Genomic DNA, 26,283 nt, shown 5'->3' with positions numbered 1-26,283 from the left:
ATAGGATCCTGGGTTTTATAAATAGAAATGTTAGTTATAAAAGTAAGGAAGTGGTGCATAGCTTATATAATTCCTATGTTAGGCCCCATTTAGAGTATTGCATACAGGCCTGGTCACCCCACTATAGGCAGGATATCAACATGTTAGAAGCAGTTCAGAGAAGAGCAACTAGGATGATACCAGCATTAAAGCACCTGGAGTATAGAGATAGATTAAAGGAATTAAACATGTTTTCATTTGAGAGATGTATAAGAGGGATATGATAGAGTTATTTAAAATGTTCTCAGATACAAACTACATAGATGTGAGATCTTTCTTTACCTTAGAGGAGGGAAATAGGACTAGAAATCATGGCAGGAAGATTAGAAAGCAAGGCTGCAGGTTAGATATAAGAAAATATTTCTTTAGTCATAGGGTGGTAGACTTCTGGAATGCATTGCCAGAGACGGTTGTAAATAGCACTAGTTTGACAATGTTTAAAAACAGATTAGATAAGCACTTAAATTTATTAGATTTATAATTAGGTATAGCATTGCATGATAGTTTTTATAAGAAATTTACTATAGTTAAACAAGACATGATCCCCATGTATGGGGACCACAAATTGTAGAGGATTTTGCTGCAGGACTTAGCCCTGTTAATGGGCCAAATATTTAAAATTAGTATATAATGTACTTTGTACTTGTAAGTGTATCTTTAAGTACTGATGACGAGGTCGCTGTGCGACTGATACAAGATAACCTAGATGGGCCCTGGTGGCCCTTTGTTATCCTATTATTTATGTTATGTTATGGTATGTTAACATAACAATTGGGTTTCCTTTACCTCATATAAGGATTTCCATTAACTAACAATGATATTTCCTTTATCAAATAAGCCTAATAACTCAAAAATCCCAAAAACAGTATGAAATATATTGCACATGTTGTGGTTTAATAACATATTAAATACATGAAGAAAAAAACAAAACACTCACCACTTGCGTAAGTTTTGGTGCACTATTACTTTTGATGATGATGATGATGATGATAGTCATGCATTTACTGATAATGAATAAGTGGATGAGATGATGTAGAGTATAACTGCATGGCATGAGGAGTCTAGTGCCTGGGTTATGGTTTAGGTAGGACAATAGGGGTAGCAGCAGGCTTCCTTATGAAATACATTTGTGTTTGACCACTGAGATAATTTCCTCTTCATTTCATCATCATCATTATTCAATATTTTGATGTTCTGATTGTTATGAATTATGTCAACTCGCTCGTTTTCTGTTATGCAGGCTCATTTATCTGATTTTTAACCAAACACCAGAATGTAAACAAACCAAGTGCACTGTGATCATGTCGCCCCCTCACGCTGGAGCCGCCACCAATCAAAACTCATCATTGCTATAAGAGGGGATAATTAGTGAACAGAATACTGCTCCTATTTTTCTGCTTGTTTTTTGTTTGTCGTCTGCAGGAGCTGCCAATCCGAGGTTCAAGGTACCAGCATAGCCTTTGTGATGCCAGCACTGGATAGAAATGTTGTTTCTTTTTTCATTCACTACAATTGTTTTTTTTCCATCTAAATGTTTTGCTTTCCTTTCTTTGGCTGCAGATAATTATGCACTATTGATCTTGATCTTGATTCTACAGGTGTCCCAGGTTTCTCCTGAGGCAGGCCTTAGTATCGGCAGTTCCTATAGGGGATAAAAAGAAAAAAAAAAAGGCGGCAAGAACCTAAACCAGACACCATCCTTAATATTACTAATCCCTGCATCTGGCACTCCACATTCTCTCCAGGAACTCCTTGACAGCTTCTATCATCCTTTTACTCATGTCTCCACACAGTCCCAGCAGCAACACCATCCATTTCTTCCTGTCTTCTCCACCCTGGCATCCCCCAATTCCCTCAGCACCACTTGCATCATCTCATTCCTGTCTCTGGCATACTTCACACACTCCAGCATCACATGCTCCACTGTCTCGTCCTCTCCCGAGTCACACGTCTGGCACACTTTACTGCGGGACTCTGACCATCTGTAACTCCTTGCATTCACATTCATGCACTGTGCCCTAGCTCGGAAGAGGAGGTCACCCCCCAGGCTGCCATCATACCACTTTTCATACATTGGGGCCTCTTTCTCCCTATATCACTCCAGAGTACTCTTTTGTTCCATCCTATTCCTCCATTCGCTCAGTCCAATACATTTCACCCTTCTGTCTATCTCTCTCTTCCACTTCCTTACATCCCTGTCTGGGCCCTCTCCATTTCCAACAATCATGCTCCAGTCACTCTCAACATGCTTCCCCTCAACTTGCTGGAACACCCAACTAGTTTCCAGACCACTCTTCACTACCATCCTGACACACTTCTTCCCCCACCTGCTATTCCTAACATTCCATAGAAAAACCTTCCTAACTATTCTTGCATCATTCATTCGTTCTAGCCTAGCCTTGAATCTCAGTGTTGCCTTCACATGCCTCTCTCTGAAGGTACTCCATCCCATGTCTCCCCTTAATGCCTCTATTGCTGTAGACCCTGGTGCATTTAGAGCCATTCTTCTGTCCTATTTCTAGCTTCTCTAATTCACTTTCATTCCACGTCATCACATTCATACCATACATGATGCTTGGAACAGCCACGCTCTTCCAAACTACTCGCAGCACATTATACTTGCTGGCTCTCATCCTTGCTGCACTTCCTAGTCGACCTACCCACTGGTTCACCAAGCTCATCTTTTCATTCTTTGCTTTCACACAGCCATATGGACTCATCCACATCCCCAGATACTTGTATTCCTCAGCTTTTTTTAAAAAATTTTTTAATTTTATTTATTTATTTATTTATTTATTTTTTACTGTAAGGCCTATAGCGCCTGTAGGCACACTTGAAGAGTGTATGGGAAGCGCTGTTCAGCTCCACACCAAGTTTCTTTCGTCATCTGACCTATTCACAACCATCACCTTGCTCTTCTCACTGCTGAATCTCACCCCAAAGGCTCTTCCATAGCCATTTACAACATCCAGGAGACTTTGGAGCTCATCTGCTGATTCGCTCATGACTACCACATCATCTGCATACAAGAGTACATATACCCTATCATTCCCCACCTTTACTCTTGCATTCATCCTTCTCATTCTGGCAGCCAGTTCCTCTGTATATAAACTGAAGAGGTTTGGTGACAAAATACAACCCTGCCTGACTCCTCTCTCACTCTTTACCCAATCTGTTTCTATGTCTCCTAGTCTATATCTAGCCCTTGTGTCCACATACATACTTTGCACTATACTATCTTTGAACTCAGTCCAATCTTTTCTAAGACTCTGTCTAACATTCTTCTATTCACCCTGTCATATGCTTTCTCTATATCCAGAAAACCCAGGTATAATTTACTACCCTCCTTTCTTTTCCTCTCAATCAGCTCATTCACCACAAACATGTTGTCTTCAGCTCTCCTATCCACACAGAAACCATTCTGTTCTTCACCCAGCACTCCAGTTTGCTCAATCCATTTACACAATCTCTCATTCATCACACCACTGAACACTTTACCCACTGTATTCACTAATGCAAGGGGCCTGTAGTTTTTCAACTCATCTTTACTCTTGTATCCTCCCATGTGTAACAGAGCCACCCTACATTCATTCCACACTCTTGGCACACTCTCTTCCTCCCACACCTGGTTAAAAAGCTCAGTCATTCTATCAATCAGAACTTCTCCATTTTTGTACATCTCATATGGTATCTCATCCGGCCCTGCTGCCTTACCATTCTTTTGCCTTTTTACACATTTCTCCACTTCCTCTCTGCTGATTTTTTCATTCGATTCATCCGCGTCCTTTCTCTCCAGTGTCATACACCCTTCTTTCACATCAAATACCTCACCTACACCTCCAATCTCTTCACAGAACTCTTTGATCACCTTTCTCATTTCTTCCTTATCTGTCACCACTGTCCCATTCACCTTGAGGCTCTCTACATTTTCACGGTCAGACATCCTCTCACCCCTCAGGAATCTATACCATTCTTTGCCCCCTTCCACGCGTTTCTCTCTGAGGGACTGAACCACACTTCTCTCACACCTATCCTTGGCATTCATTATCTTTTGCTTCGTCACTCGCTGCTGTCTCACATATGCTGTCCATGCATTCTGGTAATCACTTTCTGCCTCTTCACTCTCATTGTTTCTAGTAATTTTTTGTCTAAAAGCTGGAAAACAATTTCAAGGCACTTGTGGCATCAAGATCAAGATAGAGATCTTGGTCTTTTGGTCGCTAACTTAATTGAGTTTTGGCAAATATATTTGTGCTACAGAAAACTCATGAATGTGCAAATCTTGTGAAAGTGGCACTTGCGAATGTTGAGGGCCTACTGTAGTTTGCTTTCACCTCTGTTTTGTCCACCTTCTTAATAACATAAATAATAGGATAACAAGGGGCCACCAGGGCCCATCTAGGTTATCCTGTATCAGTCGCACAGCGACCTCATCATCAGTACTTAAAGATACACTTACAAGTACACAATACATTATATACTAATTCTAAATATTTGCCCCATTAACAGGGCTAAGTCCTGCAGCGAATTCCTCTACAATCTGTGATCCCCATACATGGGGATCATGTCTTGTTTAACTATAGTAAATTTCTTATAAAAACTATCATGTAGCGCAATACATAATTATAAATCTAATAAATTTAAGTGCTTATCTAATCTGTTTTTAAACATTGTCAAACTAGTGCTATTTACAACCGTCTCTGGCAATGCATTCCAGAAGTCTACCACCCTATGACTAAAGAAATATTTTCTTATATCTAACCTGCAGCCTTGCTTTCTAATCTTCCTGCCATGATTTCTAGTCCTACTTCCCTCCTCTAAGGTAAAGAAAGATCTCACATCTATGGAGTTTGTATCTGAGAACATTTTAAATAACTATCATATCCCCTCTTATACATCTCCTCTCAAATGAAAACATGTTTAATTCCTTTAATCTATCTCTATACTCCAGGTGCTTTAATGCTGGTATCATCCTAGTTGCTCTTCTCTGAACTGCTTCTAACATGTTGATATCCTGCCTATAATGGGGTGACCAGGCCTGTATGCAATCCTCTAAATGGGGCCTAACATAGGTATTATATAAGCTACACACCACTTCCTTACTTTTATAACTAACATTTCTATCTATAAAACCCAGGATCCTATTTGCCCTATTTCTTGCTTCTAAACATTGCTTTGAAAATTTCATAGTCCTGTCTATCACTACTCCTAAATCCTTTCCCTCCTCTACTGCCTCTAGCCAACATCCCTCCATCTCATAGCTAAAGTTTGTGTTGTCTTTACCTAAATGCATAACCTGACACTTTTTAGAATTAAACTCCATCTGCCACCTGTCTGCCATGCTATCAGCCTGTCCAGGTCTCGTATTCTGTAATTGTCCTTTTTAATGTATTTGTTAATCAATCTTTCATGCTTTTTTCTGATAATTTTTGGAACTCACTGCTGGACTCTATTTCCCACCTTGTTGGATGTGAACTCTTTCAAGTGAAAAGTTTCAAGACACTTATCTTCAACATTTATTGTTCTCTTTAGGGACTGGCACTTTAATGGATTTTTTTTCAATTTCTTTTTACTGCTATAGACAGTGCATCTCTAACTTTAAAAAAGTGAGGCTTGTATACATACCCTACCATGCATCTCTTACAGTGTTGTGGTACTGGAAGGTAAGGAAGCTAGTCAGTGTTTACTGCGACTTCAAGATCTTCCTGGCACACTCCTGATGGACTCCTTGATGGCACTGCCTCCCAACCCCAACCTTACTTTTGTTGTGGAGGTGAGACATTCACTGACTTGACTGCTGAATGTATATTTGAGGAGTGTAGATGCTTAATGGACCTGTAGGCTAAATTAAAGTGTCAGATTTTATTACTGTCATGCTGTTTGAGAAATTTGTTCTCATTGTTGACAAACATCATATGAAAGTTTCACTTGAGGTAAGTGTATAAAGTATGTTTTGATAGATATTTGTCTTTGATGTATTCATATTGATGTTCTTTTGAAGCACTAAAAATACTTTTATTATTCGTAATGTCTTGTTGAATCTATTATGAATGTACTTTTCATATTACTTTTTCCATAACAAAAAGATGTATTATTTAACTGTGTATTTACCTAGTTGTATTTACCTGGTTGTATTGTACAGGGTTCGAGCGGGGCTCATAGTGTCTTGTCTCCATATCTCCATTTATCTAGTTTTCTTTAAAGTTATGCACACTATGTGCTGTGACAATTCCATTATCCAATGCATTCCATTTTTCCACCATTCTGTGTGGAAAACTGTATTTTCCAATATCCTTCACACACTGCCTCATCCTGATCTTCTTTTCATGTCCTCTTGTCCTTCCATCTTCTTCCGTCAACAGCACCAGGTCTTCTTTGTCTATCTTTTTAATATCATTTACTATATTACACATTGTTATTAGGTCCCCGCATTCTCTTCTATCTTGTGTATTTACCTATTTGTATTTACCTATTTGTGTATTACAGGGCCCGAGCTAAGCTCTCTGTGTCCTGTCTCCTTGTCCATTCCTGTCATATCTCTCTTTCATCTGATTGACACACACCGCGTCAATGACATCACTGATCAGTTTATTCCACTTATCAATGCTACGATGCGGGAAACTGTATGAAATTGTGTGAAAGCAAAGAATGAAAAGATGAGCTTGGTGAACCAGTGGGTGGGTCGGCTAGGAAGTGCAGCAAGGATGAGAGCTAACAAGTATAATGTGCTGCGAGTAGTTTGGAAGAGCGTGGCTGTTCCAAGCATCATGTATGGTATGGATGTGATGACGTGGAATGAAAGTGAATTAGAGAAGCTAGAAATAGGACAGAAGAATGGCTCTAAATGCACCAGGGTCTACAGCAATAGAGGCATTAAGGGAAGACATGGGATGGAGTACCTTCAGAGAGAGGCATGTGAAGGCAACACTGAGATTCAAGGCTAGGCTAGAACGAATGAATGATGCAAGAATAGTTAGGAAGGTTTTTCTATGGAATGTTAGGAATAGCAGGTGGGGGAAGAAGTGTGTCAGGATGGTAGTGAAGAGTGGTCTGGAAACTAGTTGGGTGTTCCAGCAAGTTGAGGGGAAGCATGTTGAGAGTGACTGGAGCATGATTGTTGGAAATGGAGAGGGCCCAGACAGGGATGTAAGGAAGTGGAAGAGAGAGATAGACAGAAGGGTGAAATGTAATGGACTGAGCGAATGGAGGAATAGGATGGAACAAAAGAGTACTCTGGAGTGGTATAGGGAGAAAGAGGCCCCAATATATGAAAAGTGGTATGATGGCAGCCTGGGGGGTGACCTCCTCTTCCGAGCTAGGGCACAGTGCATGAATGTGAATGCAAGGAGTTACAGATGGTCAGAATGCCGCAGTAAAGTGTGCCAGATGTGTGACTCGGGAGAGGACGAGACGGTGGAGCATGTGATGCTGGAGTGTGTGAAGTATGCCAGAGACAGGAATGAGATGATGCAAGTGGTGCTGAGGGAATTGGGGGATGCCAGGGTGGAGAAGACAGGAAGGGAATGGATGGTGGTGCTGCTGGGACTGTGTGGAGACATGAGTGAAAGGATGATAGAAGCTGTCAAGGAGTTCCTGGAGAGAATGTGGAGTGCCAGATGCAGGGATTAGTAATATTAAGGATGGAGTCTGGTTTAGGTTCTTGCCGCCTTTTTTATTTCTTTTTATCCTCTATAGGAGCTGCCGATACTAAGGTCTGCCTCAGGAGAAATCCTGGGACACCTGTAGAATCAAGATCAAGATCAAGATCAATAGTGCATAATTATCTCCAGCCAGAGAAAGGAAAGCAAAACATTTAGATGGAAAAAAAAAACAATTGTAGTGAATGAAAAAATAAACAACATTTCTATCCAGTGCTGGCATTGCAAAGGCTATGCTGGTACCTTGAACCTCGGATTGGCAGCTCCTGCAGACGACAAACAAAAAACAAGCAGAAAAATAGGAGCAGTATTCTGTTCACTAATTATCCCCTCTTATAGCAATAATGAGTTTTGATTGGTGGCAGCTCCAGCGTGAGGGGGCGACATGATCACAGTGCACTTGGTTTGTTTACATTCTGGTGTTTGGTTAAAAATCAGATAAATGAGCCTGCATAACAGAAAACGAGCGAGTTAACATAATTCATAACAATCAGAAAATCAAAATATTGAATAATGACCAAACTGTCTTTCACTCAGAATGTTTTCACTTTCTAGATACTCACTCCACTTAGCTTTAATTACTTCTTCACATACCTTGCACAATATACTAGTCAATGATACTGGTCTATAATTTAGCGGTTCCATTTTACTACCATTCTTATATATAGGCACAATGTCAGCTCTTTTCCACTCTTTCGGGACTAATCCTGTTCGTATGGAGATTTGAGCTGGATACGGAATTAAGCACAAATAAGATTGTGGAACGCAGGGAGGAAAAATTAAATTATACTAGGGCAAATTATAACCATATAAGGGAGTTCTTTAATGAAATTGACTAGTCCGTGGTATACCAGGAAAGGGATATGCAATTGAAATACGATAAATTTATGGATTTGTATAACTCTGCTGTGAAGAAGTTTGTGCCATATCAAAGAAAGAGGACTTTAAATAATAAACAGTGGTTTAATAGAAATTGTGAAGAAGCAAAAAAGAACAAAGAAAAGGCATGGAAGAAACTTAAGAAAAACTGATGTATTATCAAGGGAAGTCTACAAAACAGCAAGAAATAGATATGTTGAAGTAAGGAGAACAGCACAGAAGGAATATGAACAGAGGGTGGTGGAAAACTGTGATAGTGACCCAAAAATGTTTTACAAATTCATAAATGGAAAACTAAATAAAAGGGAGGCAATAGAAAGGTAAAAACGGGAAGAAGTATATGAAGATGCTGGAGATATAGCTGAAATTTTGAACGACAACTTTTGCAAAGTGTTTACAAAGGAGGAGCATTTTATGGGAGGAAGGCCTACGGAAATAAAGCAAATGCAGGACATCATGGTTACTAAGGAAGATGTAAGGAAAATTATAAGCAATCTGGATATTAATAAATCAATGGGGCCTGATGGCATATCTGGGAGGTTGCTAAATGAATGTAAGGATCAATTGTTGAACCCGTATTTGATATTGTGGAAACCTCCATACGAACAGGATTAGTCCCGAAAGAGTGGAAAAGAGCTGACATTGTGCCTATATATAAGAATGGTAGTAGAATGGAACCGCTAAATTATAGACCAGTATCGTTGACTAGTATATTGTGCAAGGTATGTGAAGAAGTAATTAAAGCTAAGTGGAGTGAGTATCTAGAAAGTGAAAACATTCTGAGTGAAAGGCAGTTTGGTTTCAGAAAAGGAAGATCGTGTGTATCCAATTTATTATGTTTTTATTCAAGAGTGACTGACATACTACAACATAGAGAGGGATGGGTGGATGCTATCTACCTGGACTTGAGAAAGGCCTTTGATAAAGTACCACACAATAGACTGATGTGGAAACTAAAGATGATTGGAGGAGTAAATGATAAACTAGCAAAATGGATGGAAAATTACTTAATGGGAAGAGAAATGAGAACAGTGGTGAGAGGAAGGAAGTCCGAGTGGAAGAAGGTAACCAGTGGAGTTCCACAAGGGTCAGTGCTGGGTCCCATCATGTTTTTGATTTATGTTAATGATATGCCAGTAGGAATTGACAGTTATATGAACATGTTGCGGACGATACTAAAATTATGAGGAGAGTAAAGAATGTGGAAGATTGTAACAAGTTACAGGAAGATCTTGATAAAATATATGAGTGGAGTAAGGAGTGGCAGATGGAATTTAATATAGACAAGACCCATGTTATGAAAATGGGAAGAAGTAGATACAGACCAAACAGGGATTACAGGCTGGGTGATGAGAAAATTAAAGAGACCAATGAGGAGAAAGACTTAGGAGTAACCATGCAAAACACCTTGTCACCAGAGAAACACATTAACAAGATTTTTTGGAAAACATACAACATGCTTCAAAATATTGGCCTTGCATTCCACTACCTAGATGAAGGAATGATGAAGAAGATATTATGTACCTTAATAAGACCCCAGTTAGAATATGCAGCATGTGTCTGGTCACTGCATATGAAGAAAAATGTGAAGAAGGTGGAAAGGGTACAGAGGCTGGCAACAAGGATGGTACCAGGACTCAGGGAGTTAGACTATGAGGAAAGACTGAGGAAGCTGGGGTTGACCACATTAGAAGAGAGAAGAACAAGAGGAGACATGATAACTATGTATAAATTGGTGAAGAAGATTGACATACTGGATAGAGAGTTGATAAAGGTGACCACAAGTAATCATCTCCGAGGACATGAAAAAAAGCTAATAAAGGACATGTCTAAATGACGTGAGAAAATACAGTTTCCCGCATCATAGCATTGATAAATACAGTTTCCTGCATCGTAGCATTGATGAGTGGAATAAACTGAGCAGTGATGTCGTTGATGCGGTGTGTGTCAATCAGATGAAAGAGAGATATGACAGGAATGGACAAGGAGACAGGACACAGAGAGCTTAGCTCGAGCCCTGTAATACACAAATAGGTAAATACAAATAGATCAATACAATATGAAATACGTGGTTCAACAATTGATCCTTACATTCATTTAGCAACCTCCCAGATATGCCATCAGGCCTCATTGATTTATTAATATCCAGATTGCTTATAATTTTCCTTACATCTTCCTTAGTAACCATGATGTCCTGCATTTGCTTTATTTCTGTAGGTTTTTTTCCATAAAATGCTTCTCCTTTGTAAACACTTTGCAAAAGTTGTCGTTCAAAATTTCAGCTATATCTCCAGCATCCTCATATACTTCTTCCCCATTCTTTACCTTTACTTTTGCCTCCCTTATATTTAGTTTTCCATTTATGAATTTGTAAAACATTTTTCCACCACCCTCTGTTCATATTCCTTCTGTGCTGTTCTCCTTACTTCAACATATCTATTCCTTGCTGTTTTGTAAACTTCTCGTGATAATACATCACTGTGTGTGTAGCAGAACATGTTTGTTTCTATATAGAGTCACCTCTCCATTAACATGAGTTTGAATAACATGATTATGATTTCACACTACTTGATATTTAAGATATGATTGAATAAAGCAATTTATTTGATTTAAAGCTGGTTAATTCAACTCAATAACATCACACACACCCACGTTGCTTCTGTGGGAACCTCACTGAGATGTTCTCAGCCAGATTCTTAAACAATACCTTCCACCTTCATCAGCTGAAGGATACTATCCAAGAGAAATCAGTATTCTTAAGAGTGAACGCTGCCTTCCTGCAACTCAGGAAGGCAACGATCAGGCAGGATTCACCTTTGCCATGAAGGTGAACCAAAACCCATATCTTCATTACCTTCAAATAAATTTTGTCTAAATACTTATTACTATTAGTTTTTTTGTGAATTAATTGATTTTAGAAATATAAAACTAAATAGCTTATTGTTCAGATAGCTTACTTTACAAATCATTGTGATTGTAACTGAACTGAAACAACAACAATAGCATAGCTGCTACCAGTTGCAATCAGTGCATCTCCATCTTCCAAGCTTTCTATCAGAATGCTATTTATCTTACGATCAGTTGTATGTCTTTGTTGCTTGATAAGTACCTATTTATGTAGATAGCTAGTGGACTGTCCTCTTCCCATACCCTACACAGTTGAAGGAGGTGGTGATTCTCTCCCATCTTCAAGGCACTATATGGCAATCTGTGCTTTTATTTAAAAGCACTTTTCCTGGCTCATCAAATCTATTAATAAATCATGCTCTGCAGCAGTAACAGGATTGGTTCTCTTCATAAAATTTTCCATGTTGCCTGAGGTGGAATGGTGAGACAGTGTGGTTTGGACTGTGTGGCTCAATCAGCTGAGGTGATGGTAAACAAACACTGCTACCAACTGCCACTAAATTGTACTCATGGTCTATTTCGTTAAACACACTAATAATAAATGTACAAAAAATGTTCCTGGCATATAAAATCATAGGACAAATCATGTTGAATAATATTTGAGAGAATGTGCGTTTTTATTGTTTCTATGACTTAATGATGTATTAATAGCTTAATAAAACAAATCCCCTAAATAGGCAAACTTTCCCCTTGGCCGGGAACATAATCCCCTGTATTACCATTGTTTTTGATGGAAAAGTTGTTTGGATAATGTGATTTTGAATAACATGATATCTCCAGGAACATAACCTTTGTGTTAATCGAGAGTTGACTTTATGTGTACCTCAGGTATGTAACCTGGAGGAGGTGCCGGGCTGGGTACTGGGACGAGCAGGTGTGGTGCAGATCAGTCCAGACATGCTGTCTCTAGCCACACTCCTGCCTGAGCCAGCAATCCTGCCCTCTACCCCCATCACTGACCACTGCAGTGATGCCAGCATCACACCAAGGACACCCAGCACTCCAGCCACCCACCCTGAAGAGCTACCCACCTCAGCTGCCCTCCTCGACTACCTCATTTACCGCCTCCTCCACCCGCTGCTCCAAGTGCTTTATGACAGACCCTCTAACATTTGGTGCTATGCCACTGCTGATGTGGTAAGCATGCAAAGCTCAGATTGAGGAAGGAGGGAAATTTGAATATTGTTCTTACTGTTATTGTTATCTGTGTTACTGTTTTGTATACCAAATGTGATAAAGAAGATATGTGATTGTGGTTAGGCCTATCTGTCTGTCATGTGAGCTTTGAAGCCATATATTTGTGCAAGTAATTGTGTATGTCTTTTTTTGTTGTTTCATAAGTAAATACAAGATTAATTTTGGAAGCAGTGTACCCAAAGTTTTTACAAAACAAGGGCATAGTCAAATGGAGTATTTTTTTTTAAGGGATAATCTAAACTTCAGATTTACAATGGTAATTTGAGTAATTACTTTTGAGCAAGGGGTTTGTGAAATTGTAGATTATATTTTTTGTGTTGTTGAATGATGATATGTAGTTACTTTTTCACTTTAGATTCGACTGGTGGAAAGTCTGAGAGAGCATAAGAATGAGGAAGTGACAGTAGATTGTGTGGCAGGCACAGTGCAGGCTATAGTGCAGGCTGGCAGATGTCTGGCCCATCCTACTAGCTTACCACAAGTGCACCGCATACTGAATGTGGCTCTCAGAAAGGTAGCAGGAGAAACTGTTTTGGATTCATCAGTCTTGGAAGGTGAAGCATTTGGTGATATTATCCATTAGTGTGTTGTTATCTACTTTTTAGGAACCAACTTATTGACAAAATGTTTAAACAATTGTGTATAGAATCAATGTGCAGCAGTAGCATATTGACCCATATGCTGAAATGCTTTGAGCTTTCATTTGGATTATTTTTTAAGGCTGCACAGATTATTTGTTGTATTTTCTAGTGTGTTTTCTCAGTGATGATACAAAATCCATGTTAAATTATCACTAGAACTGTGAAAACATTCTCAAAATCCACAATCGCTGAAACCTATTAAAAATGCTCAACAATAGGCACTAAGATGCTTGAGAATATGGTCCAGTTTTTGCTTGTGTGTATAGCCAGGGATAAACAGTATTGCCTTTTCCCCTTTCTAGTGATTGAAAACTTGAGCAGCAGTGACAGTGTAAGTGAACAGAGATGGGATGTAGCATCATCCAGTTGGCAGCCTTGGACAAGTCCCTCTGATATGAAGTCATCCTCTACAGCGTCAGCAGTGCATGTCCTACCTACTGCTGATGCTCACAGACTTGCCTGGCTGCTACAGCAAGTCATACCAGTGAGTTTCCTCCTCTCTCTGCTGTTTAAATCACATTGTTTAAATCACATTGTTACACTATTGCTATTCTATTCTATTCTATTTTCTTATGTATACATCTCATCTCATCTCATCTATTCTATCTTATCTATTCTATTCTATTCTATTTTCTTATGTATACACCTAACCCTCCGTTATCGCGCCCTTCCGTTATTGCGTTTAGGCGTTATCGCGCACTTATGAAAATCTGCAAAATTCAGTTTTAACGCATCTGGAAAGTTGTTATCACGCACCCGTAGTAGCAGCAATAGTAGTAGTAATAGTAGTAGTAGTAGTAGTAGTAGTAGTAGTAATAGTAGTAGTAGAAGTAGTAGTATTACCCATATCCGAACCACACACTGATGAATGTTTAGATAGGGGGAGGTGGAGGGGGAGAAAGATGATGATCATGAGGAGGAGGAGGAGCCAGCAGCCAATCATCTCTGTGTATTCATGTCACATGATTTGAATAAGGAAACTGATTGGTTCCAGTCACTCTGCTCACCACCACCACCACCACCACCACCACCACCACCACCCCTCAGTCTCACATGTGGTATTCTGTTGTTCAGAGCTGGTTTTCATTACTTTCAGATTGGCAAATGTTAATAAGCTATTCCAGTATTAATGGTAGTAAATTTAGGGTAACAGAAAATTTTTTAGGACAATTTTTGGGTTGAGGCACCAATTTATTTATTTCCTATTTATTCTTCATTTCCGTGATCATGTTTTCCGCTAGCTTGCTGCTTTTTAGGCACCAATTTCGCGCAATAACGGAGGGTTAGGTGTAAAGTAATTTCCAAATCTTACTAAGATACCATTACCATTTCTCAAAATGATAAGTGATTATGTATTAGTTTCTGAATGGTAAAGTCTGGGTGACTGAGTAATTGTGTGGTGTGACAGGTTGGCCTACCAGTGATGGTGGCAGGCTATGCTGGCTGGGGCAAGACTACCATCACTTCTATGGCTCTGGCTTCTCTCCGAGACTGGGTGAGTGCAGTATATGGTTTGTTATTCTATCAGCTTTGGGTCAATCTAGCTAGATAGTGAAAACACCACACCCCTTTGAGACCTGTAATGCTTAGCATATTGTATATACAGGCAACCCCTGATTAACGAACGTTCACACAATGAAATTTCGCTATAACGAACGTTTCCTTTTACTACCATCTGCTCGTGTAACGAACACCAAACTCGCTTTAACGAAATTGTATCTAGGTAATTTTTTCCAAGTTTGAAAGCCCCACTGTATCACGCAAGCTGACAGGCTTTTGAATACACCAGCGCTTCTCGTGGACAAAACACGCACCACTCACTCCCATACCCTTCCCCGCTTTTAGTTCAAAACATTAACAGCGTCAACAGCAGCTTGTCTTCCCTTGCTCAACATGCCACCAAAACGCCCTGCAACCAGCCCTGCAATGTCGCCTAGCATTGCTAAGAAGACCAGGAAGTCTCTTACTCATGAAGTGAAGATTATTTTTGTAAGATTATCAACATTATAAATGTAGTTACATACATACATTAGTGTACATTATAATGACTTAGTCTTAAGTTAAACTGCTTAAATGTTTAACTTCATAATTTTTACTTTCATTAAACCTTTTACTGTACTATGATGCACTCTCGCTTTGTTTATTTTCAATGGGAGTTCAAATCAGGGATCAAACTTGTCATAATTGGTTCGCTTAACGAAACTTCACGCAATGAATTTTTTTTTTAGGAATGTAACCCATTCGTTAAGCGGGGCTTGCCTATATTATATTTCAATGAGTCAATGCAGAACTTTTGTATAGTAAATCAGATTAAGGAGAAAACTGGAGTAATATACTGTGGCTAGAAGATATAACAAAATTATATGGAAGAAAAAAACAGTTAGAAGTAAATACTTACATGCATGTTTTGTAGTATATCACCAAAACTGCTGAATTAAAATTAATTTGTACATGTGGAGTGCTTCATTAAGACAGGAGTAATAAAGAGCAGGTAGAAACAGACACATGTATCTGACATATATCAATATGAGTGGAGAATGGTAACTGATTCATACATGTGAAATGTTTCAATGAGACAGGTGTGGAAGACAGACAAAAACAGAAACATACATCTAGTGTCCATCAATGAGACTAGAGAATATTAACTGATTCAAACCTGTGAGTTGCTTCAGGTGGTGGTGGAAGTGAAGGTGACACCAGCCACTACTGCAGAGGATGTGGAGGCTACACTCCTGGACCATCTGACACAGACCTCACATGACACCATGACCCCCGCCTCCCCTACCATCTTCTGCTTTGACGATGTTGGCGGGCTTCAGGTGTGGCAGATACATGTGTGACACTTCTGAAGGAGAATGATAACTTTATGTTACTTTTGAGGTTTACTTGTACCTTATATTGTCATGTTTTCTTTTGTTTAGATTTAGTGTTAAATCTTAGATGTTGATGCACCTCAAAATTTTTTTTAAAACTTCATTTCACTGGTATGCATTTTGAGATCATTTGCCTATTAATCAGTATATTTTCAAACAACAGAGAACATCAACAGCTGCCAATTACATCCAGAGTGTGGCTCAACACCAGGGGATGTTCCTCACCTCCCACAAGGCACGTTGGATGACTCTTGCCCATGTCTGTGAGTCACCACTCACCTCGTCTGAGTGCCAGCGTAACTGTATTAGCTGTAGTTAATAGTATTGTAACACAATGTACTCTATATTTGAGTTCAGTTTCATTAAGAATTTTTATATTTTCTCATGTTAGATAATCAATGTGTAGTTTTTTTTACCTAACTCAATCTTCCATTTCATAGATATTTGCAAAATGTGTGAAATGATTTTGACAGTTGTAACTGTGGGCTTTTTTTTTTATAAATTTTGTTACCCTTGGTTGGCATCCTTAAAATAAGAGAGAGAAAAAAAAATACACAAATTGCTTGATCACTCTCACTTTTGCACGTGCCTTATACTTTACAGACATGATGTGTGTCTGCACTTTGGAGACGAGTGAAGAGACAGAGCTGGAAGAGGATGGTGGTTGGTGGAGTGGTTGGGTAGTATACCACATGCACCATGACCAGGGAGCCACCAGCAGTGCTGCTCTCTCTGCTGTCCTTAAATCCCTGGCACCCTTGCAAAACCATGCCCACACTGCCTTCTATAATGCCACACTCCTGCTGGCAGAGGTGAGACACAACTATCCTCATTACCATTTACACATGATTCATCTTTTCTGTGCTTTCAAATCAGTGTATATTTATATTTGAAGGTGAATTAAATACAAGCATGCAGCATTATAAGTGTTGATTGTCATGTTTCACTGTAACCTGATGCCAAACAAGTAGCAATACAAATTTTTGAATCATCTTTGTTTCACTGTAACTCCTGCACAGCGTGTGATGCCACTGCTCAGCCCCCTGGAGGAGCCCTTCATTCCATCCAGTAAGACAGCACTAGTGTGGCAGGTTGTGGCAGCACTGCGTATCATCCCTCTGCCTTCTGTGTCTTCAGCCTCCTTTCTCAACATGTTCAATGCTTGGCTTCATGTGCTCATCTCTACTCTCATGTTGCCACTACACTCTTATCAGGTAATGATGTAAAGGCTTAGGAATTACAGTTATTTATTTTGTATAAAGTGTTAGTGATATACACCATCAGTGATGAATATTGCTATGAATCAAGGGTCATGATAGATTTCTATCTTTATAACCATAGCATACATTCACTATAGATAACATGGCCTTTCTAGACTAAATTTCAAGTCTCTTCAGTCCTCAAGCTTTTGTAAACAACCAACACATCACATGTTTAAAACTGGTGATGTATGCAGTACAAGAATTTCTCAATTTATGTGGGGAATACATTCCTGAAGTGATCGTGCAATGTGAAAATCCCATAAAGTGAACATGATTACCGAAGTAAACTGTACAGCATTAGAGGTTCCACTATATATATATATATATATATATATATATATATATATATATATATATATATATATAGGTAACTCAATTTATGTGATAGATGTGTTCTAAGAGGCATTGCATATATCAAAATTCGCGTAAAATAAACTTGTAATTCTCATAAGAAGCAATAGATAATAGGGGGGATGCGGGATGTGGTCCAAAAAAATTCGTACAAAATACTCTATTTATTTGGCTAAATTAACATGTTTTTATTATTTACTATTCTAAATACTAGAAGTGTATTTAAATTAAAGAGAAAAGCAAGACATAATAAGAGAAAGCAAAAAAATAATGAGAAAACAACAAAACAAAGAATACGTAAATGCAACACTCCTTGCTTTACTTCCTTCACCACTCACACCACAGTCAGTCACCATCTCCCTCTGAGCTTTTTCACTTTATCAAAAATCCACTTATCAAAAATAACCCCACAGTATAAAAGTAAACACTAGTGAAAAAGATAAACGCAGGATGCCAATCTCTTAATTCACCCCTCACAAGCACACACCGTTGCTGTCCACCTCCTAGTCAAGGACGTCATCATCCACCTGTGCTTCCTCTGCTTCCTCTGCTTCCACGGGATCGTCCACATCCTCTTTTGGTACTACATCTTCCACTGGTGTTTTCTTGAAAAACTGCAGCATGGTGGTCTGGCATTTTTTCTTGGAAAATTCTTTTTGCATCACTGTGTAGCAGAAGAGTGCGTCCATGGCAGCAGAGCTCCCACCTATCGGCCAGTTGTGGAACTCTCTGGCACGTAGTTTGAAATTGCGTCCGGCACTCAGTTTGAAAATGCAGTTGGGCCAAATCATGTATAAGCAAACCGATTGTGCAAATTTAATTAATTATGATATTTTTTCGGTTGCGTGTTAACAAAAACACGTAAATTAAATACGCGTATATATATATATATATATATATATATATATATATATATATATATATATATATATATATATATATATATATATATATATATATTTACACCAACACACATTCAAGAAGCAAAACCATTTTTCCCCACAGGAATTCATGTAAAGTAGATTAATTCACGTTTCTGGAAGGACTGCATCTGAGAAAGCATCCGGGAGGGCACCCACCTTGCAGTCCCTGCAGAACATACCCTGTATAAAATGCTTTTGTACACCTTACAGCTGGAATAAACAAAGGATCATTACTGTTGTAGTAATGGCATCTAACTGACAGCAAGACAGCACACACTGACCTTCCTAAAGATGTTTATCATGCATCACTAGCTATCCTGAAGGTGAAGCACCTCTATGCTACAATCAGCTGTGTTGACAATATGGTGGCCTAAATGAACATCTTGTGGAATCTTGTGATTCCCAAGAATTGCCACACCAGTTACTAATAACAATAGTGTATGATTATCTACAGCCAAAGAAAGGAAAATAAAACATTTAGATGAAAGAACCAATTGTAGTGAATGAAGAAAGAAACGATTCTATCATTCTATCCATTGCAAAGGCTATGCTGGAACCTTAAACCTTGACCTTGAGCAAAGTATCTTGACATTGTGTTAATCTAAATAATTTGTGTAATTTGAAAAAAATAACACACATAAATTGAGAAATTCCTGTATATGTCTATAGATGCATTACAAAATATTACAGTTGGAACATTTTTTGAGTAACTAACATTAATAGTGTTATATTTAACATGAAATACTTTTTTGGTTCCAGGTGTAGTTTATTTCACATAATACCTGTTTCTTCTACTATAGGCAATGAACACATTGTCTCCTTGTGTCTGTCAGTGACTAAAAATCCCCCTCCCCTACTGTGCGCAAGTCAATGCACTGTTTTCCCTATGCCTCCTTGCGTTAGCCATCGTCACACCCACCTTCTCTACTGACATTCATTGCAGTCACGCACACTTTTCTCCATGTTTTGCTTCCCCACCATCCCCTGCTGAGAGTGACATTCTAAGGGAAGGCACAAGTCACCCAACAGATGGTGTTATGTTTATCACCGGTGACCCACAGTCCAGAGGAGACGGTTCCTGCATTTCGAGGACTCCATCACCAGCCACTGCGCCCTGTGCCTTCTCTTTTAGTACCTCTAAAAGGATGAGTGCATGTCAGGAATGTAGCATGGTTTTTCCTAATGTCTTCCATGACCTTCATACTACATGTATTACATGTCTTGGTTCCTGTACTGTTACTTCAAGGTGTGACAAATGTTCAGGCTGGGATGTCATGGTGGCAGGTTCAGCCAGGATATATCAGGCTAAGTTGGTGCAGTGCCATACCAGATATGCCTGTGCTCAACGTCAGGGTAGTGTTGGCGCTTCAGGAAGTAGGGTTGGGGCTGGTGACAGCCCTCACTGGGCGGTACAGGTGGACTTGTTGTCGGTTCTGTCACCCCTCAGGATTTGGGCTCCAAGGTAGGTCAGCTAGGTACTGCCTTTGGAGGGTCAACTTGCTGTCATGTTTGCCCATGGCTCTCCACTGCATTCCATGCTTTCTGATATGATTATTTCTCAAGTAAATTCATGTCTTTATAATCTTGGTAAGCTTCCAGCAAGTTTGTTGTCTCAGGTAGAGTATCTGGTTAGCTCTAGAGTCTAGACTAACCTTCCCAAAGCCCATGGCACCTAGCAGAAGGCAAGAGGCACTCCTAGCTGAGGGGGCATGGGAAGGTAGCCTGAAACACGAGCCATTGAGTGTTTGTGTGAGTAAGTGTATTACGGTGGTGGATGCCTTGTCGTTCATGAAACGGTGTGAGGCCTGCCTCTCTGTTGCTTCCTTTGGCCTAGGACCCAGATGTGGCTATAAGTGAGATTCTTGGCTCACTAGCCCATGTCAGACCCTTTGGTGAGGGTCGGACTGTTTGTCGTGATACAGAGCATGAAGCACATCCAGCCACTCAGTCCAAGGGAGGTGGGCTGCAAGAGACAGCACCACATCATCCCTCTCCTCTGTCCACGGCACCCGAAGTGGGGGATCGGCAGATGGTAAACCAATTGGCTGCACATTGTCACCTCCATTTGGCTCCACAACAGCCTTAATCTTCTCCATGGCAATCTTCGCATTCCCACGGTGTGGATTCAGTGTGTGGCACCCATTCACTTCTCTGTGTTACTACCACCTCTCGTCCTTCCATGTCTCTTGGTGGGTATTAGGAATTGGTCTGGGGAAAAGGAGGACGATTCCTCGGGTATAGAAGACTGTCTTCCGGAGTCCTTTTCTACCTTCACGGCCATGATGGACTTCATCTGTGAGAAGTTTCTAGAAGCCTATGGTCCAGTTGTACAGGACTCTTCCCCCCTTCTCACAGGCATGCAGAGGGGTGAGATTCTTGCCACCACTCCTCACTTCAGGTATGCACATTCCCATAGACTTCACGATGTTTTAAGCCTCGGAAACATTGACAGGTGCCAATGAGTCCTCTAAACCTTTGTTTGCCAAGTATCTGGGCAGGAAATACTACAGATGTTATTGGACTAGCATTGATGAAGGTAGGAGCCATCCTGCAAAAGTGAACTCTGATTTTGTTTCTACATCTGTGTGTGGTGACCGGGTCTCACTTTCTCAAGGGGAGATGATGCATCATGAGGAGGCTCTTTTCACCACTCGGGACACACAGAACTTCCTGTTTCGATTAATGGGTACCTTTCTTCCTCACATTGTCAGGTGAGGGCTCATCTGCTCATGATCCCATGTTACATTAAGTTACACATGGCATTCAACAAGCCATGGTGGACCAAGCCAGGATCATGGCCTTCGCTCTTGCCAACACAAGGGCAGTGAGGAGGGAGTTCTATCTCTTGCATCTTCCACACCACTTCAATTGTGGACTCGGACCTGCTGTTCGACTTGGCTAGTGTCAACAAGGCCATTGGTAAACTACAGCAGGTGGCTTTGGTTTCGCACACTGAGGTAGCAGCCAAGGCTCTCATCAAAACGAAACCAAGACCAGGAACACCGCTTATGGAAAAACATCCACGCCCCTCCACCTCTGCTGAATCTTGCCCTCATCTTGGTCCAGTCCAACAAATGCTCTCCAAACTGTGCTTCAACCCTCGCAGTTCCCATGATTTTGGATGTCCCTTTTTGATACAGTAAAAGAACTAGACATTTCGGAAATGGCTCCCCTTCACCAACTCTTCAGTTGGAGGCTGCCTTGCTCGGCACTGCCACCACTATGAAGTTCAAGATGGAAACTGTCCACACAGTTCTGGCTGCCATCTGCTGATACGATCGGAAAGTGTCCGTAGACCTGAAGGACGCTTACCTGCAAGTTCCTATCCATCCCCAGAGCAGATGATTCCCTCGTTTTGGTTAGGGCAGATGTACTCTCCAGTTCCAAGTACTGTGCTTTGGCCTGTCTACGGCTCACCAAATATTCACCAGGATTATGGCAGCTGTTTCCGCTGAGTTACACAGGTGGGCATCTGCGTCCAACAGTATATGGACGACTAGCTTCTCCTGGTTTCATCTTACCAAGAGGCTCTCAACTAGACCCAAGTCCTGCTTCAGCTATGTGCCCACCTAGGGATCTGTATCAGTTATGATAAATTTTGCCTGCGGCTGCCCCAGGAAATTGTCCACTTGGGAGTCAACATTCGGACTCCTCTTTTGAAGGCTTCCCCGATGCGGATTCATGTGGTCAATCTTCTCTTTCATCTACAAGCTTTCATGGATTCACGACTTCTGACTGCAAAAGAGTGATTAACTCTACTGGGTCAAATGGCTTCCCTCATTCACCTGGTTCCAGGGGTTCAGTTATGCATGCAGAGCCTGCAGTTTCACCTTTGCTTTCAGTGGTCCAGCTGGACTCCTGACAACCTTGCTACAGTGGTGGATGATGGAATCCAATCTTCTCATTAGCAGGGATCTCCAGGACTTGGTGCCAGATTTTCTGCTGTACACAGATACCTCCATTCAAGGTTGGGGCTGCTCCCTCCTGCATTACACCATGGGTGGACTGTGGTCTGAAGATGAAGCAGCTCTTCACATCAATGTTCTGGAACTATGAGCAGTTCAGCTTGATCTGCTAAATTTCCAACATGTCCTCCAGGGCAAGACAGTGGGAGTATTTGCAGACAATATCACAGCTCTGGCATATCTCTCTCACCATGGGGGCACTCACTCTTTGATGCTCAATGGCAAGGCATAGTGGACACTGCATTGAGCGGAGGACAGAGCTATTATTTTCAGACCTCACTTCATCAGTGGGTCTCACAATGTGGTGGCAGATTCCTTCAGCTGAAAGTTGTAGGTTATTTCCACAGAGTGTACTCTTCACCACAAAGTATTCTGAGCCCTGTGGCAACTCTTTGCTGATGCCTCTTGTGGATCTATTCACAACCAGCCAGAACTTCAGGCTCCCTGCATTTGTCTCTCCATTCCCAGATCACATGACCATCATAATGGATGCCTTTCTCTTCCCTTGGAATCACATGGATCTATATGCCTTTCCACCTTTTCTGCGATCAGGCAACTTCTCTCCAAGCTTTAGTTGTCATGGGGGACATCCATCATCCTCATTTCACCATTCTGGCCATGGAAGGAATGGTTTCCAGATTGGCTACAGGTGACCATCGATATCTCCAACTTTCTCCTGGCATGGATAGACCTTCTGTAACATTCTCACTTCCATTGCTTCCACACTGGTCTCCACACGCTTCAGCTGACTGCATGGAAACTGTCCAGCCACTCCTCCATTATCAAGGCTTTTCTTGAAGAGTTGCGAAGTTCCTGGTGAGATCTCGATGGCGTTCAACCATTGTGAACTACCAGTATAAGTGGAAGCGTTACCATCTGTGGTGTTGTCAGAAGGGACACACTGCCTCGACACCCTCCAGTCAAAAATTTGCTGAAATCCTTCTCTCATCATGATACCCAGGTTCTAGGTGGTACACCAAAGATGCATTTGATATGGGGCCTAATATGGGTACCACTATAAATAAAACAGCCTGCACCAATAATGGGCGAAAGCTTAACAGAGCTTCTCATATATACTCTTCAAGTATGCCTACAGGTGCTAAGAAAAAAAAAAAAGAAAAATGCACTAGGACTGTCATCTTTCACTCAGCGGTCAGAGGGTATGCAGACCAGTGCCCACAGTTCCCCATTGGAATGTGGATGTTGTCTAGCAGCACCTTGTCTGCTCTCTCTTTGAGCCATTAGACCAGTCCTCTCTCTGGCTCTTGACCCAGAAAACTCTTTCTTAACCCCTTCCTTACCGCAGCCACCCCCTGATATAAACAAAGCGTTCCTCTCCTATACTGCAGTCCCCTGCCCGTGTGCGCACGTGCCTCACGGCCAGATCTACACATTATATTTCTTTCTAACTCAGTGTTATGTACTTTTTTCTAAACATATTTTTGTCATTTTATTAATAAAAGAAAACGTAAACATAATCATAAATTGTGCGCTAATCATAAATTCAGCACCACACACTTTGCACCTGGTGAGGGTGGCCCTGAGGCAGTCATAACTAGGCTGCTCCCCCTCACTTGCCGAGAGGGTTTCAACACTGCTGTCACTATCACTCTCTCCTATTTCTTTTTCAGGATCATAGTCTGAATCATATTCATCTGGAGAGTCTTCCAGTATATCCTCACTATCTGTCTCATAATTATGATAATCCTCATCGCTGCTACACGAAGCAGACGCCATTATCTCTAACTAGAGGCAATAAAACAGTTTCACCACGGCCGATACTAGAGAACTGATGTTCTTGGGGGGAATGTGGGAATAATATATGTCAAAGAATAGTGATTGGCTTTATAGTTTATGCATGAAAAATTAACTCCGATATTGATTGGCTAGTGGGGGGGATGGTTTTGTTATGCTGGGGTGGCTAAAAATAACGCCTCCAGTGTTTGTTTGTTTATAGTGAACCACGTGGAGTATGAAAAAGGTAAAATCGCACTCAGGCCACGGTTATACACGGAAATGTATTGGTGTGGTACGCACGTACCACGGCAGCATCTTGCGGTACCATGAGGTCGCTTTTGCGCGTGGTACGCACGTACCACAAAACAGTCTTGCGGTAAGGAAGGGGTTAAGGGTCTGTCGATGGCCAAGAGAGTTCGGAAAATTCAGGCTCTGTCCGCTCAGGTCATGGTTCAGGATCATGACATAGTGCTGTCTTATCTTCATGACTTTGTGGCCAAGATGGAGATTCCATCTAATCCACTTCCTCAGGAGTTCATCCTGAGAAGTCTTTAGGCGGCTGTCAGCTCAGATGACAACATGCAGCTCTTCTGTCCTGTTCGTGCTCTGTGGTGGTACCTTTACAGGACATGGTCCTCCTATAGGCTTGGGCACCTTTTCCTCTCAGTCTAGGACCCCAAGCACCCTATCGCCAAGATAACTATCTCTTGCTTCCTCTGGCAGTTGATTTGAGCTGCTCACGAGGATTTCCCCAATCATCTGGGATGTACACTCCAGATAAAAGCACATGACATGCGGAGTGTGGGAATGTCACTACTGTATCCCATTAACTTGGCAGTGGCTGATGTAATGGCAGTGGCCTGCTGGTGAATGCAGTCTGTTTTCACCATTCACTACCTTCAGGCAGTCCACAGGGTCCATGACGGGATCTTCTCCCTGGGACCTGCCGTGGCGGCTGGCAGCACCATCCCTTGACATCTGCTACATCGTGCCACACCCTCCTTCACTCCAAACCAGTTTAAGGGTCATGGCATGGATCTATGGGGAGACACTAAGATGGCACTGCCTAGCATTCTTCCCTGCCTAAGATTCACGAATCTTTTGTGGACTTTATCATCCATGGTCAATCCCCTATTTGGCATTGCCCCACTGCCTAAGTGTGGGAATCTGCTTAAAGTAGAATGAACAGGTATTATGTTATAAATGAATGACATTTATATAACTAAAATGTATTTTTCACTTACTTGTTCCTTCTACACACTCCCACTTTTCCTCCCCATGCAATGGTCCTTTTTTGAGTTTCTTTCTCAAGGTCCTAGAGAAGTGGGGTGTGATGATTGCTACTGCAGGGAGGAATAGGGAAACAGCGCATCGACTTATGTGTGGGGGGTGGGGGGTTGATTTTTAGTCACTGACATACACAAGGAGACAGTGTGTTCATTGCCTATAGTAGAAGGAACAGGTAAGTGAAAAATACATTTCAGTTATAAAGATGTCATTTATATAGAGCACTGATGGTTTTATTTTAGGTGCAAGAGCGTGTGTGGGAAGAGTTGCTGGGGAGCATTGTGGAAAGCTGCTCTGGCCTGATAACAGAGCTACCCAAGATACCTCCAGTAACCCTGTGGCATCGTGGCCCTCTGTCACCTGAGGAGATGCCTTCCTACATCACACAGCAGAATGCAGCAACTAAGATAGCTAAGGTCAGCTGTTAACATTGAAATATTTAGCTGATGTATATCTATTTTGTTTATGAAAATTTCCATGGTAATATTTTTACTATTAGTGGTAATTTATTTTCTACTAGTGCATTATTTATGCTGCATGAATACCTAATCTTCATATAAAATA

The 26,283-nt window shown here is 40.9% G+C and overlaps 1 protein-coding gene across 5 annotated transcripts in view; it reads left to right on the top strand.

Annotated features, from left to right (window-relative positions):
- Positions 1–26,283, top strand: part of LOC123498677 (dynein-1-alpha heavy chain, flagellar inner arm I1 complex-like) — a 368,589-nt gene that overhangs the window by 238,028 nt on the left and 104,278 nt on the right. For all 5 annotated transcript variants that reach the window (XM_045246012.1, XM_045246014.1, XM_045246015.1 and 2 more), the window contains 10 exons: positions 5,686–5,812; positions 12,312–12,620; positions 13,036–13,234; positions 13,624–13,805; positions 14,730–14,816; positions 15,994–16,140; positions 16,358–16,457; positions 16,798–17,006; positions 17,214–17,408; positions 25,962–26,135. In XM_045246012.1, coding sequence (XP_045101947.1) covers positions 5,686–5,812; positions 12,312–12,620; positions 13,036–13,234; positions 13,624–13,805; positions 14,730–14,816; positions 15,994–16,140; positions 16,358–16,457; positions 16,798–17,006; positions 17,214–17,408; positions 25,962–26,135 — 1,729 coding nt within the window. The remainder of the gene's footprint in view (positions 1–5,685; positions 5,813–12,311; positions 12,621–13,035; positions 13,235–13,623; positions 13,806–14,729; positions 14,817–15,993; positions 16,141–16,357; positions 16,458–16,797; positions 17,007–17,213; positions 17,409–25,961; positions 26,136–26,283) is intronic.

Source organism: Portunus trituberculatus, chromosome 48 (genome assembly GCF_017591435.1).
Source record: "Portunus trituberculatus isolate SZX2019 chromosome 48, ASM1759143v1, whole genome shotgun sequence".
Lineage (NCBI taxonomy): Eukaryota > Metazoa > Arthropoda > Malacostraca > Decapoda > Portunidae > Portunus > Portunus trituberculatus.
Note: the sequence above shows the minus strand (reverse complement) of the source record. Positions and strands in the feature narration are given on the sequence as shown.